The sequence below is a fragment of the Lithobates pipiens genome, unplaced genomic scaffold (genome assembly GCF_037356315.1).
Source record: "Lithobates pipiens isolate NorthernLeopardFrog02 unplaced genomic scaffold, aLitPip1_a1.2 Scaffold_27, whole genome shotgun sequence".
NCBI lineage: Eukaryota > Metazoa > Chordata > Amphibia > Anura > Ranidae > Lithobates > Lithobates pipiens.
The window spans coordinates 47,031,850-47,048,031 of NW_027507788.1; the positions used below are offsets into that span (position 1 = coordinate 47,031,850).

Below are 16,182 nucleotides of genomic sequence, written 5' to 3' on the forward strand. Positions count from 1 at the left end.
GTATTTAATATTCTCAAATTCTTTAATTTTCTACCTCTTATTTAATCACTTTACTTTGATATATCTTATTATTATTAGGCACTGTAATAATCCCCTCCTCCCCAGTCCTATATTCCTTTATATACTCCGAGGCATTTCGGGAGGGGAGACTGCCACTGTCCATGTATTCTGTTACAGTGGTACTTATACCGAATTCCGATAAAGACCCCTTTGACGCTGCGTCATATCGCCCAATTTCACTTATAAACATAGATTATAAAATACTTTAAGAAATCTTAGCTAAAAGACTTAATTCCGCTATCCTGAGCATTATCCACCTGGACCAAACTAGCATTATGCCTGGTAAATCCACCTCTATTAATATCTGCAGAACACAATTAATTGTCCAACTTAGAGAATATCTGCCTGAATCTAGTGTACTAGCCTCTTTAGACACGGCCAAAGCCTTTGATTCAATCGAATGGCCCTTTTTTATTAAAGTGGAGGGCCACCCTGAAAAAAAAATACATTAAAAATTAGAAAAAAATCAGAAAAAAAAATGAAAAAAATTTTTTTTACTTACCAGAAATGCCTGTTGCTAGGCACATCATCCTAATCTGCCCTCTTCCTCCTCCACGGAGATCTTCTGGTCTTCTCTCCTCCCTCTTCTGGGTAATGGGTCGCGCTGTGTTCTGGGAACTGTGTGTCCCAGAACACAGCGCGCCCCATTCACAAAGCGCTGCGTGACTCGCGCATGCGCAGTAGGAAACGGGCAGTGAAGCCGCAAGGCTCCACTGCCTGTTTCCCTTAGCCAAAATGGCAGTGCCGGGACCTGAGACCGAGGGACAGGTCAGCCTCGGGCGGCCGACATCGCGGGCGCCCTGAACAGGTAAATGTGCTTATTAAAAGTCAGCATCTATAGTGTTTGCAGCTGCTGACTTTAAAAAAAAATTTAAACCAGCCCTCCTCTTTAACTGCTTTGCAATCATTTGACTTTGGTGAAAATTTTTAAAAATGGGTTTCCATAATAAATGCAAACCCCAACTCCTAGCTTTTGGTCAATGGCTTATTATGTCCATTTCACTTCATTGGGGTAAACATCAGGGTTGTCCTTTGTCACTGCTTCTTTTGCAGTGGCTATAGAGACCTTGTTTTTGAGGTTCTGGCAGTCTCCTCTCAAGGGTATTTCATTGGGTGATAGAATTGATGTAATAGGATTGTATGCAGATGATCTAATTTTGTATATGCAGGATGCCTCAGATTAATTGAGTGACACCTTTGGTATGTACTCAGGCCTAAAAGTAAACTGGCAAAAGTCTGCTTTGATGCCTCTCCAACATCAGGTATTTGAAGAGAGTGGTGCTATAACTCCTCTAAAAATTGTCACCTTTTTTAAATATTTGTGAATATTCATTACATTATGCTCGTCCGAGGATTAATACTGACCCCCTGGTGCGTGTAGTTAGGACTAAACTTAACACATGGGCTAAACTACCTTTATCAGTGGCAGGTAGGATTAACCTCATAAAAATGGTCCTCTTTCCAAAGTGTCTGTATGTATCTTCCCATATGCCAGTGCCGGTGCCCAGGTTCTATTTTAGAACCCTGGACACTTTGTTTAACTCTTTTATATGTTCCCAGAATAGAAGGAAGCTTAAATTCTCCACCCTACAAAGGCCTTAAGCCGAGGCTGGTATAGCACTTCAGAATATGTACCACTATTTTATAGCAGGACAACTACGCCATTTAAATGATTGGCTGCCACCTGTTTCACCTACGGTAGTGGAGTCACATTTAGCATATGTCCTTAAATTGAATAACTTGTTGATAGCTTTGGAGACACCAAAGACAGTCCTAGCAAAAGTGCGTTTGCCGATTCTGAATAAGGCCAGAGTGGTGTGAAGAGAGTCCAAATGCATAGGATTTAAGGACACTAAAGCTGCACTTTCTACTTGGCATTACCCTATGTTTTCTTAATTGCTACATTTTATGGAATACTCTTTCTGGGAACAAAAAGGTTAAACCAATCTAGAGGATATCTATAATAGCACTTTTATTTCGTCCTTTGTTGGCTTACAGCAGAAATTTTACCTCCCCATACAAACTTTTATAAATACTTTCAACTCAGGCACGCATTGCATGCTCAGTTTGGGGCTAACATCTAAAAATTTTCTAATTACCCTCTCATAGGCATATTAAAGTCGCAAGGTCCTGGAGGACTCATATTTGAAGTCTATACCTATCTTTTAAATGCTACTGTTAGCAAAAATCCACTGACAGTGCAATCCAAATGGCAACAAATCATACTAGATTTAACAGAGGAGGATTGGAAAGAGACTTGTTCCTCTCATTTACAGGTGTCTTCAGCCATTAATAACAGGTTGACACAACTATACATGATACACCAGTCTTCCCTTACTCCGGTGAGGTTGCATGCTATGCATCGCATACTCACATCTAACTGTACGAGATGTAATCACACAAAAGCTGATTTTTGCACATGTAATTTGGGTGTGCCCTGTCATAGCTCATTACTGGAAGCAGGCGATGGATCTTCTGTCCTCAGTATTGTCATTACCTTTTCCCTGTACTCCCAGAGTATGCCTCTTGGGTATTCTGGATGAGGAACAATGGCAGAGGTATCATAGAGCGCTACTGAAAGAGACATTTTTTCTGGCTAGGAAGGCCATTGCTCTTAAGTGGATTCAACGCAATCCTCCTTTCAACGCAATGCAATCCTCCTTCTGTCCATACCTGGATAAAAATGGTAAACCAAATACTGCCATTTAAAAAACTTGTATATGAACACAGAGAGTACCCAACAAAATGCAATGCGATTTGGGATGTGTGGAGTCTGACAGAGCCCACACACGATCGGATTTTCCGACAATATAATCCGATCGGACCTTTTCCATCGGAACTACCGACTGTGTGTACAGGGCATTAATGTTGATTTTGTATTCCCAGGGAAATAACAGTGACTCATTGAAAGCTTTATATGTCTTTTATTTTCTGATCCAAGCAAGCTGTGTATACATTTTCAAACAACCTGATACATGTCGGTTCAAATGTACTTCATCTGCTATAGTGTTCATGTTGAGCCTTTTGTCGAATTTGCTACTGTAATGCACATTCATTTATAAAAAGTGTTAAAAAAAAAAAAAAAAAAGTATATGTAAACCCTCACCTTGTAAAATAACCCATTCAGTTTAAAATAGAAATGAAAGGCAAAACGTCTGTATAGATATTTTTTTTAAAAAAGCTTCAACCTGTGAAAGGGTTTTGAGGAAGAGGCCACGTACTAATACCCAGTGGTGGAGTATAATAGAAGCAAAAATATCTCTTCCATTGGAGCTCATTCACTGCCTTCTTGGACAACCTTTCTTGGTAATATTCAAATAGGCCAAAACAAAAGCCATCCATATCCTGACTGCTGCCAGATGACTTATCCTGCTCCACTGGAGAACCATTGTGATCCCATCTCAAACCCAACTGCTAAATAGTATAACTGATATATGGCAATAGAATATCTTACAGCAAAAGTAAGAAATTAACTAGAAACTAGCCTACTTTAACCAAATATGGCACTATTGGGATAGTTTGCCTTATGGTCCACCTGAACCATATCCTATCTCTTCCAATGGTCTTCTCATGCTGCATTATTACAGTCTAAATAATTTCTATCATTCTGGTGTGTATCTACTGTTTTGTTTATTACTGCTTTAACTTTACTACCTTTCTATTTTGAGGTATCCAATGTTTTTGATTGTTTTTTAGATGCTCTGTAACGGACATTCTTTTGGTCAGTTTTGCTCTTTTGCCATACACAAATGTAATCATGTGCTGTGACTTGATAACGGCTACAGTACATGGGATGTATTGTGTACTTGTGATTTTGATAAACAGTCACTTTCTTTGATATGTCTTATGTCCTTCACTCTGTATTGAACATTCTCATACTATGTTTTACTTCTTCTGTAATTACTTGTTTAGTCCTTGTAATCTTGACAAATGTCTGGAAAAAAAATTCTTCATAAAAAAATTATTAAAACGAAAAAAAATTGGAGCAGAATGCATTGGTAACTGAGACCCCAGATTCCAAGGAGTGCTGTGGGGAGGCTGAAAAATCCTGCGCTTCAGTACTCATAGGTCAATTTCAGGCTTAAAAGAAGAATAGGATATGGTGCAATTCAACGACCTTTATTGTTGTAGAGCTATCTGTATATATAGTCCCCAGGTAACTACTAAATCCCAAGGCCACAGGGATGTCAGCATGTCAGGGCAAGCCTCTAGTAACGAGCAAAAGCAGTCTCCAGGAAGCATGCAAAAAAAGAGAGATACGTGGCAACTTTAGTCCCACTCTAGTAGCTTGACAAAAATGCAGGCCTGATTCACGATCCTCAGTGCACATGCTCTGAAACCCATCATGATACCTCTGTTGATGTCATTGCACTCAATGCTGCACTCAATGAGTGCTCCAGCCCTCCTTCTGGTTCCTCTTCAGAGACCAGCCGGCTTCCTGGACTCAGCTGAGTTGCAGTGGCTATACCAACAATGTTGATTCTTAGCCCACCAGACAAGGGCTAACCAATGCCTGTTTTTATCCTATGAAATGTGAGTGGATTTACACCCTGTCTTTAATTGAATAAATTGCTTACAATCCAAACTTAGAGGCACCTTTTGTGTCCTCTCTTTTTATTTTTATTTTTTTTGCAATTTCAGGTTTAGAAGTCTCTAACTTTTTTGTTCAGATGTTACTCATCAAAGGCAGCGTTTGTATTCCTCTCAATAATTGTTTCCGTTAAGATTATCAAATGATCATACACAATAAATGCGCAAACTCATTATCTACCACAATCTTTATTATTTTACAAAATTGATATAAAGCTAACAGTTTGCATAGCATTTACCAGAATGGAGGTAGACAGTACAGTTACAATACAATTCAATACAAGAAGGATCAGAGGGTCCTGCTTGTTAGGGCTTACAATCTAAAAACATCAATTACATACTTTGCAAACAGCATACCACTACAAAAGATTAAATGCAAAATTCAAACATTGCACACCAATTTCCACACAAGTGGTCCACAAACCCACAAAAATCTTTGTAAACTGACCCCTATGCACAATCCAAATAAACTGGGGTTAATGAACCTACAATGGCCAGTGATCCACAGAACAATTAATTCACCACCACATATACACCACCATGAAGGCACTACACAGAGGACCTCACAACTGCATCTCCACAGTCATATAATCTTTTTCAGTTTTCAAACGTACTGCAGTCCCGTAAGCGATAACATAAAAAAAATGTTTCACTTCTAAATTAGGTTTTTGTTAACCAATATATGAGAACTGTAACTTATCATGGTGTAAAATAAAGACTTTTTGAGGATCAGTGAAGCTTGAAGAGCTTGCAGGTGCTTCCTTGCCATGCTATAGTCCTTAGGGACTTTAAATCATTAAAAGAGGAAAAACAAAAAAATATGTTGACTGAATATATTCTGATAACTGTCCTATAGTTTACATAAACAACTTATATTCAAAATCATTGTAAACGTTATAAAGTACAACCCGTGATGTAAAATAATGTAAAATATGAGGAACTAATTCAAGAGATGCATTAGACTGACACATATTTTGTTTACTAGTTACTTGGTCAAGTTCAGGAACAGATGCTAATACAAAAATATTTTTTTCTGATGTTTCACTATCCTGCACCCGTTACTTGTTCTAAAAAAGTAAGTCGCTTCTTTTCATGTGTGTTTTGTTTGACACATTACTTGTGGTCATGTGATGATGTCATCAGTGAATCGGGTACATCGGCTTATAAAACCCTGATGAAGACATACTCACTCAATTGTCATCCTGCTTTCAAAGGCAAAAGATTTCCATACTTTGAACCTTCAAACTGCCAAACTGTCTACTTCAAAGAAGAAAAACTCTAGCCTGCTGTCACAGAACATGCACTGGCAAAAATGTAAGTCTGCTCTTTTTTTTTTGCTTGAGTATGATTTAAATATCACACATAACAAGATATTTGCAGATCGCACCGATATATTGATGGAGCTTTATGTTGCTATTATATATATAATATTTTTTACAGCTGAAGTGGAACTATGGACAAAAGTTTAAAAACTGCATATAAGATGCAGTATGTCAATAGCATTAACACAGCAGTCTTTGTTTTTCCGAGTACGCCTATAACATAGTTTGTTTGTTTTTACTTGTTGGTCCTGCCAGTAAGTCTGTTATTTTTTCAACTTCCTGTGACAGACTAATTTATCCAGCAAGCTTGGCAGTTAGATGGTTGAGATAACCCATTTAACCATGACAAGGGTACTTACAAATATCAGCTTTTATTCATTTAGTTAAGACCTTTATCCCAAAAGGAAAAAAGGCCTTTCCTATAACTGCTTAAAAAGTGTTAATTTGTGTTAGGGTTTAATTTGTTATTGACTTAATTGAAGTCCATCTAAATCTACTATTCCATCTAATACCACCCTCTCGAAAGGTGAAAAATGTTGCCATTTAATGGTGGCTTTTATAATATATTGTATTTTAATAGAAGAAATGTTTTTTTTTTTTTTTTTTTTTGTGTGCGTTTGTTTCCTTTGCTTTTTTGTTTATTTTTTCTTCTTTTTCTTGTTTCTTTGAACAGTATATTTTGAGATGTGCCATAGAATGTTTTGAAATTATGTAAACATGGACACATGTTTTTGTCCTAATTTGACTGTTAAGCTGAATCCTAATAAAATAAAATAAAAATTGAATTATAAGAAAAATAAAAAAATAATGATGGCTACATTGCTCTTCAACAGACACAGTGGAGAAGTGAGTGTAGGCACCTTAAAGCCGGCCATAGACAGTTCCAATCTGGGCCGGTACAGTAGGGACCGGCCAAGATTTGAACCATGTATTGGCAGGCTAATTGTACTCAAGTTGATAGATCAGTCAACTTGGGTACAACCAGTCTGTCAGATTTTTCATGTAATTATTGCCAGAGGCTATAGACACTAGCAATAATCGCTGTGTGTTCTCCCGTATGATACGGCTCCTCGCACCCCTTTCCCGCTGGGAGAACACAATAGCTCCACGGGAGGGATTCCCCTATCAACACTGACTGTGTTGATGGGGGAATCATGCAATTTTTCTTCCTGCAGACTAAAGAAAAACGCACCATCTATGGCCAGCTTAAGACAGGAAGTGTTACTGGCTGATCACCACTTCAAAATAAAGAGAGAAAAAAAAGCCTATAAAAAAAGCTACCACATCTAAGGACTGGTAAGCTGCTATGTATTAAATGTTTGTTTTTGGTTTAGATATTCTTTAACCACTTGCCAACCGACTCACACCAATATACGACGGCAGAATTGCACTGCCTATGTAAACAAGGCATTTCCCCATTCTGCCCATAAATATGACAGGGATATACTGCTCCCAGTGATCTCTGTCATGTCTCAGTAAGTCCACCCCCCCTACAGTTAGAACACGCTGACTAAATTCTTAATCCCTTGATCGCCCCCTAGTTTTAACCCCTTCCCTGCCAGGGTAATTTTTACATTGATCAGTGCATTTTTATAGCACTGATCAATATCCCCAAAATTTTGGGATAAGATTTTGCAGCAATTTTGCAGTCCTGCTAAAAATCACAGATCGCCGCAATTACCAGTAAAAATAATAAAAAATAAATAAAAGTCCCTAAATCAATCCTGTAGTTTTTAGACACGATAACTTTTGCACAAACCAATATATGGCTATTGTGATTTGTTTTACCAAAAATATATGTAGAATATTTATCGGCTTAAACTGATGAATAAATTTGTTTTTTATGTATATTTTTGGATATGTATTAAAGTAGAAAGCAAAAAAAAATGTTTTTTTTTTTCACAATTGTCGCTATGTTTTGTTTATAGCTCAAAAAATAAAAACCACAAAGGTGATCAAATACCCCCAAAAGAAAGCTATATTTGTGGGGAAAAAAAGGACATTTTGTTGGCATACAGTGTTGCAGTGTCGCATGACTGCGCAATTGTCAGTTAATGCGACGCAGTGCCATATCGCACAAAATGCTCTGGTCATTAAGGGGGTAAAACCTTCCGGGGCTGAAATGGTTAATGTGTGTTTTGCTCTAATTAACTGGTATTTGTGAAAACTAAAGTTTAGGTGATAAAGGTATAGGTGTAAAATAATACTGGCAATCTTGTAAAATATCATCTTGGTTCTAGACAATTTGAATCATTTTCATAATCAAAACAAAACAAAAAAATTGTAATCAAAACGGAATAATATTGACAATAAAATTAGTTATTTTATTTATAGAATCACCAGTTAAACTAAATGTTATATTGGGGTCTCCAAAACCAGGTAAAACTGATAAGTGAAATAGAAAAGGCACATTGATTTTGATATTGACCATAATATAATCTAGAATTCTAGTTTTCAATCTTCTTGAAACCCCATGAGCTGAGTCATCCATCTATACATTTTTTAATAAAATAAAGCTCCCAATAATGTACAGCAATATTTATTACTATAGCCAACAAACTGGGTAGAGGACTTGATTTGTTCACGGAATGACTCCAAATTTAACCCTATATTGCTATTTCATGTGCACAGTGCAGTCCTAGGTTGCCATGTACACTAAACAACTAGATAATACTAGTTTTGTGCCTTGGTGTTAAAGTAGAATACACTAAGGAATGGACACAAAAAACTCTTTACACTGTGTTGTTTAGGGATGAGCTTGATGTTCGAATCTAACCAAACTGGGTGGTGGGGGGTGTTCGGCTCATCCCTAGTGTTGTTAAAGCAAAAAGGAGCGTATGTATGGATATTTACCACTGGGAACTTCATTATTAGCATCAACAAAAGCAACCCACAATTTTTAGTTAATTCACCCCCAAAGGTTGTGCACATGTCTCTGTGCGCATTGTAGGTACATAGTAAGTATTGTGAGGATACAGTTTGCTTGCCTGTGCTAAATTTTGCCAATATACATGAATACACTTTAGAAAATCAGGCCCAAAGAGAGGAACGCACAACTGATAATTTAGTCTTGGGTCAATGTTCATGGTTTTAAACACTCTGTCATAAACTGATAAGATTGTGTGGACTGCACAGAGAGAACCAAAAACGTGTAAAATGTAAGTGAATATAAGTAAGTGAATAGAAATGTTTATTAACCACTTGCCACCCACCATATAGCAGAATGACGGTGGCATAGTGGTTTCAATATCCTGACTGGGCTTCATATGACGTCCTCTGGATATTAAGCCGCTGCACACCCCCGGGTGAAACGACGATCTTGAAAAAGAGTCTCGACGGAGACTCTTTACCACGTGATCAGCCATGTCCAATCATGGCTGATCACAGTGTAAATAGGAAGAGCTGGTGATCGGCTTTTCCTCACTCGCATCCGTCAGGCACAAGTAGAGGAGAGCCGATCGGCTGCTCCTCTGACAGAGGGGGGTCTATGCTGATCGATTATCAGTGCAGCTTCCCCCGAGGATACCCACATTGGGCCACCAGGGATGCCACCAGACCACCAGGGATGCCCAGCACCAGGTATGCCACCCTAGAAAACCAGGTATGCCAATTCAGTGCCCACAATGGATGCCAATCAGTGCCCACAATGGACATCACTGATTGGCATGCATTATTGATTGGCATCCACCAGTGCAATACTTTACACTACAATCCCACCTATCAGTGCCCATCGGCGCCGCCTATTAGTGCCCATCCATGCCATCTATCAGTGCCCATCCATGTCGCCTATCCATGCTCATCCGTACTGCCTATCCATACCCATTCGTGCCCCCTATCCATACCCATCTATGCTGCCTATCCATGCCCATCCATGCTGCCTATCCATGCCAATTTGTGCCACCTATCAGTGCCTATTTGTGCCACCTGTCAGTGCCCATCCATGTCTCATATCAGTGCCACCTATCAGTGCCCATCAGTGCCACATATCAGTGCCCATCAATGCCACCTCATCAGTGCCACTTCATTGATGCCACCTCATTGGTGCCCATTAGTGCTGCCTTATCAGTGCCCGTCAGTGCAGCCCCATCAGTGCCCATCAGTTAAGGAGAAAACATACTTAATTACAAAGTTTTGTAACTGAAACAAAATAAACATTTTTTTTTCAAATTTTTTTTTTTATTTGTTTAGCAGAAAATAAAAATCCCAGAGGCGATCAAATACCACCAGAAGAAAGCTCTATTTGTGGGAACAACATGATAAAAATTTAGTTTGGGTACAGTGTAGCATGACCGCGCAATTGTCATTCAAAGTGTGACAGTGCTGAAAACTGAAAATTTGTCTGGGCAGGAGGGTGTATAAGTGCCCAGTATTGAAGTAGTTAAGATTAGTGATATATAAATACACAAACACCTCCAATACCAAATAATGACAATAAACCAGTCAGTGACCCACAAATAACATATAACTATGCGCAGTAGATGGGGAATACCGTAATCAAGAACGTAAGCCAGGTCAAGGTCATAAACAGAGAATCAGCAGATAAACGAAGGCAGTTCCAGAATCACAAACGTAAACCAGGCCAGGGTCATACACAGGGAGTCAGCGAATGGGGGAAGGTGAAATGGGATCAGTCTACAGGGCAAGGATAAAAAGGGACCAGGAACACAGGAGGGACAGGATCAGGATGGGATCAGGTCCAGGTTGCAGGCTAACAGGTCAGGGCTCAAGGACGATACCAAGGTGATGAGAGTAATTCTCCACCGGTATTTATATGCATGCTTGTGATTAGCCTCAAGTGACACCTGAAAAGGGAACAGGAACACAGGAGGGACAGGATCAAGATGGGATCGGGTACAGGCTCAGGTTCAGGTCCAGGTTACAGGTTACAAGTTACAGGCTAACAGGTCAGAGCGCAAGGACGATACCAAGGCGATGAGAGTAATCCTCAGCCAGGTATTTATATGCATGCCTCAAGTGACATCTGAATGCAGGAGATACTGTTTGCTCCACACTGCCGGGATCCATCTGCGGGTGGACGCCAGTACTGCGGTCCAAAGATCACATAACACCAGCAGGAGAAAGCTCTCCTGACAGTTCCAAACTGCCAGGACCAATTTCAGGCATGCTTACCTAGGTGAGGGTGATACCAATGGATATGGGTAAAACCAAGCTTTCCTTGGATCCTGGGAAAGCTAAGGATCTTACATTTCATGGGAGAACACTCCTACCTAGTGTTGGAGCTCCTTCCTGTGAGACTTGCGATCTTCATTTTTCCCAGGACCATTGGAGAGGCCCTATGATGTCAAGAAGAAAAAGGAGATACAAAGAGTGCAAATAAAAAGACCAGCATTTTGATGCAAGGCCTATTTTGGCACTTAATTTCCTATGTGGGCCAATATAACCAGTTGATCATACCTCTCCTTCTAGATTTTTATATTGATTTAGCTCAGTTTGTATATTAGTATAGCTTAAAGTGATTGTAAAGGAGTTTTGCACAGGGGAGCCCCCCGATCCTCCTCTTTTTGGATCCCTCCTGTCTGCGCTCTGGGAACCTCCTCCTTGCCCGGTGCCCCTATAGCAAGCCACTTGCAGAGAGCACGGCTCATCCCTGATCCCCACTCCTACCTCACTGGCTTGGATTGACAGCAGCAGGAGCCAATTGGAATCTCAGCCAATCAGGAGGGAGAGACCCAAGAGAGCCTCAGGTTTCGTGCACATCGCTGGATCTACAGTACCTAGCACTGAACTACATAAATCAGAGGAGGCCGTGAAATGCTTCTTTTTCCATTCCACTTTTAATAATGATGTAATAATATAATATGATTCTAGCTTCAGAATCTGTAGATAGGTAGCTCAAATGAGTGGATTAACCTGTTTTTCCATCTCTGCAAAAATGAAATGTGTCACAAATGTTCAGTAAGTCAGATTTGAACTTCTCATAGATAAGATCAAAGTTGTATAAATGTGCCACTGTGGCAACTTTTGAAATAAAACAATATTTCCAAACATAAAGCAATATATTAACTATGAATGATAAAGAAAATGGTATTTCCACTTGTTTTGAATGATTTCAAAATGTTCTCATGCAATAATTGAATATACCTTAAGCAGCACTGGAGCTGTATGGACAGTATACTTGGCTGGGAACATTAGTGTCCTGGGTTTGGTCCCCTATAAAAATGTTAAAAAATGTCAAACCTGCTGTCACATACCCTGGTTGGAGGCCAAGCTGATGAGAGGGCTTCCTTTGCTGCTCTGGTCCGGGCACCCCTGAATGTGGTGACAGAGGTACAAGGCTCAAAGAAACATTTGTGTGCATGTTTCAGTGTACTTTATAACAGGACACTGAACAATATTCAATACAAAATAAATTAGTCAAATAAATCTGTCATAACAATTATATTATAGTTCAAGTGTACGTAATGACTCTTTAAATGCATGTCTTTTCAATGGTCCATGATGGAATTTGTGTGTAGTCATGGTATTGAAGGCAGTTATGAGTTATTGCCGGCTCAGTGCTTGTTAAAAATAAACTATTACACTACCCTCGGTGTTTCCGTGAGTGTGCGCAGGAAGGTTCTCACTTACATATCTGGTGGGACTGCCCCATTGTGCAGCGATTTTGGACTGAAATTTTCCAAATGTCCTCCACTCTGGTTAACTTCACACTTCATCCTGACCCATCACTGGCATTACTGAATCACAACCCTCTAGACTGAATTATAGCTCAGTTCCACCTCATATTGCAACTCATGACGGTGGCTAAACATACCATAGCACATGCCTGGAAGTCCCCCTCTCTTTGTACCATTGAAAATAAACATAGGGTAACCCAGGCTATGATCCATAGCAAAATCTAAGCCACTATTCAGGATAAAATTCCTAAACACCTCAAAATCTGGAAACCATGGGTGGAACATTTTATTCCCCTAGGCTTTGTTGAGTCCCTCCTGATATCCTGAGACAAGATCCTTCATGACTACCGTAACCAGTGCCTTGGGCAGGCCAAGAGCAGTTGACCCCCCCCACTTTTCTCTGCCCCTTTTCTCCACCTTCAGGGTACTGTCTAGTTACAATTAAAGTTTCTAGTACAATCCCTATGTTGCAGCAAATCTTCCCTTTGTGAATATAGATATGCTAAAAGTGATTCAAATTTCGAATGTAATATATGTATTTATATAGTATAAAGTTCATGTTTATGGGAAAAAAAATCACCCATGTGCCTTGCTAGCACATATCCTCAACCTGATGGCCCAGTGGCTCATAACAAAATACTTTACTTTCCTAAACTCCCTTCATCAGGCCACAAAGATTTGTGGTCACTTTAGGCATTCAGACTCAGTCAGTGTTTGCCTTTAAGAAATGCATCACTAACATTAACTGCCAGCCAACCACCTCATCTAAGATACCCCCACATGGTACAACTCAGTGCTGGCCAGGCACTGCACAAGTCCCAACAATGAGTTAATCTACAATTATGGTACAAGCACAGAATCTGGGGAGCTAGGATTCTTGTCGTCATATCAATGGCTCATCAATTAGGATGCTGGCAGCATTTTGGTACTTTTTGAAGAGGTGACCAAAATGCTGCAAGTCTCAACAAGGTGGGGAGTAGTGATACAATGTGTTTCATGTTCTTCCTGGAGCACACACTGCATGGCTTGATAGTTCAGGCATTGCAGGTACAGCAGCAGGAGGACTTGCTGCTGTCTCAGAGCCAGCACACTTTGTTTACTGCCTTACATCCCTATGAGAAAGAGGCAATAGGAAATTGAGTAGGAAAACAAGGAGGTAGATGAGTAGGAAGGACAGAGTACTAGCAGAAAGGAGGAAATGGGACAGGTATCCAGCGGAAAGTTTCAACCCTCCCAAACCCCAGGTGTTGTACATAAGTGAGGTGAGATTGAGGACAGAGTTGTCCTCAGCACCAATTAGGTCTCAGGGTCCTCTTCCTCTGATCCAGGCAGTTTGTGGTGAATAGGCTCCCTTATGCTCAGATGCCTGTGCAAGGATCCCAAGATTTGGGTCAACAATGAGACTGAGAAGGAGACTAAAATGTACCACTTTGAGGAAATGCTGTGTGGGAACCTCTTTACCACATTTCCTGATGGTGGCAAGATCCCCTCTGATGACCAATGCACCTCCTATCCTCTGATCCCTGACAGGTGGAGGAGCTATAATGACAGCTGCCTCAGCACCACTTTTTTTTAAAACACAGCAGCCAGGCCCGGCTGCAGTAAGCACTGAACCATGTGACGGCTGACTACATCAGGTCCAGTCCTGATGCAAACATTACTAGCCAAAAAAAAGGAGCATTGGCACCTGCCAAAATTGGCATTAAGGATGAGCCGAACAACCCCTGGTTTGGTTTGCAGCAGAACATGTGAATAGGCAAAAAATTCGAACACGTGAACACCATTAAAGTCTATGGGACACGAACATGAATAATCAAAAGTGCTAATTTTAAAGGCTTATATGCAACTAATTGTCATAAAAAGTTTTTGGGGACCTGGGTCCTGCCCCAGGGCACATGTGTCAATGCAAAAAAAGTTTAAAAAAAGTCATTTTTTTCGGAAGCAGTGACTTTAATAATGCTTAAAATGAAACAATAAAAATTAAATATTCCCTTAAATTTCGTACCTGGGGGGTGTCTATAGTATGTCTGTAAAATGGCACATGTTTCTCGTGTTTAGAACAGTCCCTGCACAAAATGACATTTCTAAAGGAAAAAAAGGAATTTAAAAGTACTCGTGGCTATAATGAATTGTTGGGTCCTGGCAATACAGATAATAGAAGTCATTGAAAAAAATGGCATGGGATTTCCCCAGTCCATTACCAATCCCTTTGGGTCTGGTATGACCATTAAGGGGAACCCCCGAACCAAAATTTTAAAAAAAATTGCGTGGGTATCCCCCCAAATTCCAGAAGGGCCTGGTATGGATTTTAAGGGGAACCATCAAAATTAAAAAAACAAATAGCTTGGGGGTCCCCCCGAAAATCCATACCAAACCCTTATCCAAGTATGCAACCTGGCAGGCCATAGGTAAAAAGGGGACACGAGATAGCCCCCACACCTCCTGAACCATACCAGGCCACATGCCCTGAACATGGGGAGCGTGCTTTGGGATAGGGGCCTCATCCCCACATCCCTTGCCCGGTGGTTGTGGGGGTCTGCGGGCAAGGGGCTTATCGGAATCTGGAAGCCCCCTTTAACAAGGAGACCCCCAGATCCCTGCCTCTCCCCCTGTGTGAAATGGTAACGGTTACAAATATATCCCCACTATTTCACACAAAAATTGTCAAATGGTAAAAATGACAAGACATGGCTTAGGACAAGTCCTTTATTAAAAAATAAAAAATTAAAATGTCCCATGAAGTCCATTCATCTTCTTATCTTCTTCTTCTCTCACTCCGACGGACCAAAAAAGAAAAAAGCCACGACCGACCCACCGCCATGGGAGGCTCCCGCCGTATGGAGTGTCTTCATAGGTGACATTAATTTTATAACTGAGGGTGGGGCCACGCAATGACGTCCCCTGGTGACCCCCGCTGCCCTCCAACGCACAGGTACTTTCTTATGGCTTATGTTCAATTTGAACATCCGGCTCATCCCCAATCACCATCTCCTGCTGTGACATTGTGACACAAAGTTTGCATCCTATTCCAGTGCTCCCGCACTGCAAAAGTGCCACACAGTGTTTCCACAGATGGGCTTCGGGTGCCAAATATTTAATGTTTGCTGCAGAACAAATACTGCTTTGTGTCTTAACATTTACAGTGTATTCCAGTGCCCAGGCACTCAAAAATATACATAGTGTCACGATCAGGGGTCAGGCTCGAAGACCAATTGCTATAGCAGTTGCAGGACTACCACTAACCAGCAGGATAGGTACACAGGCAGTCACCCTGGCATATGGCACAGGCTCACCTGAGGTGCGGAGTCTAAGTGCTAACTGGTTTTCACCAGAGCTCCTGATGGTGGAGATGGATTTAGCTGCGTGTTAGTACCAGCTCGCGGTCCTCAGGATCTCCCCACCAGGAGGTGAGCAAGCCGGTGTACAGTATCAGATGAGCAGGTAAGGAGTAAACAGAAGCGTGGTCAGTAAGCAAGCCAAATGGTCTGTAAGGAGTTGTTGCAGGTTAGGATCAGGCAGAAGCGTAGTCGTGGAACAAGCCAAGGGTCAATAACGAGCAGTAGCAAATATAAACG

At 40.6% G+C, this 16,182-nt stretch overlaps 1 protein-coding gene and 1 long non-coding RNA gene across 2 annotated transcripts in view; one reads left to right on the plus strand and one right to left on the minus strand.

The window, feature by feature from the left end:
- LOC143933858 (uncharacterized) overlaps nucleotides 1–16,182 on the minus strand; it is a 170,830-nt gene that overhangs the window by 59,444 nt on the left and 95,204 nt on the right. Inside the window, exon 2 of the long non-coding RNA XR_013263154.1 lies at nucleotides 12,185–12,242. This is a non-coding gene — a long non-coding RNA (uncharacterized LOC143933858). The remainder of the gene's footprint in view (nucleotides 1–12,184; nucleotides 12,243–16,182) is intronic.
- Nucleotides 5,693–16,182, plus strand: part of POU2AF1 (POU class 2 homeobox associating factor 1) — a 142,638-nt gene continuing 132,148 nt past the window's right edge. The window contains exon 1 of the mRNA XM_077456942.1: nucleotides 5,693–5,964. Coding sequence (XP_077313068.1) covers nucleotides 5,949–5,964 — 16 coding nt within the window. The 5' untranslated portion in view covers nucleotides 5,693–5,948. The remainder of the gene's footprint in view (nucleotides 5,965–16,182) is intronic.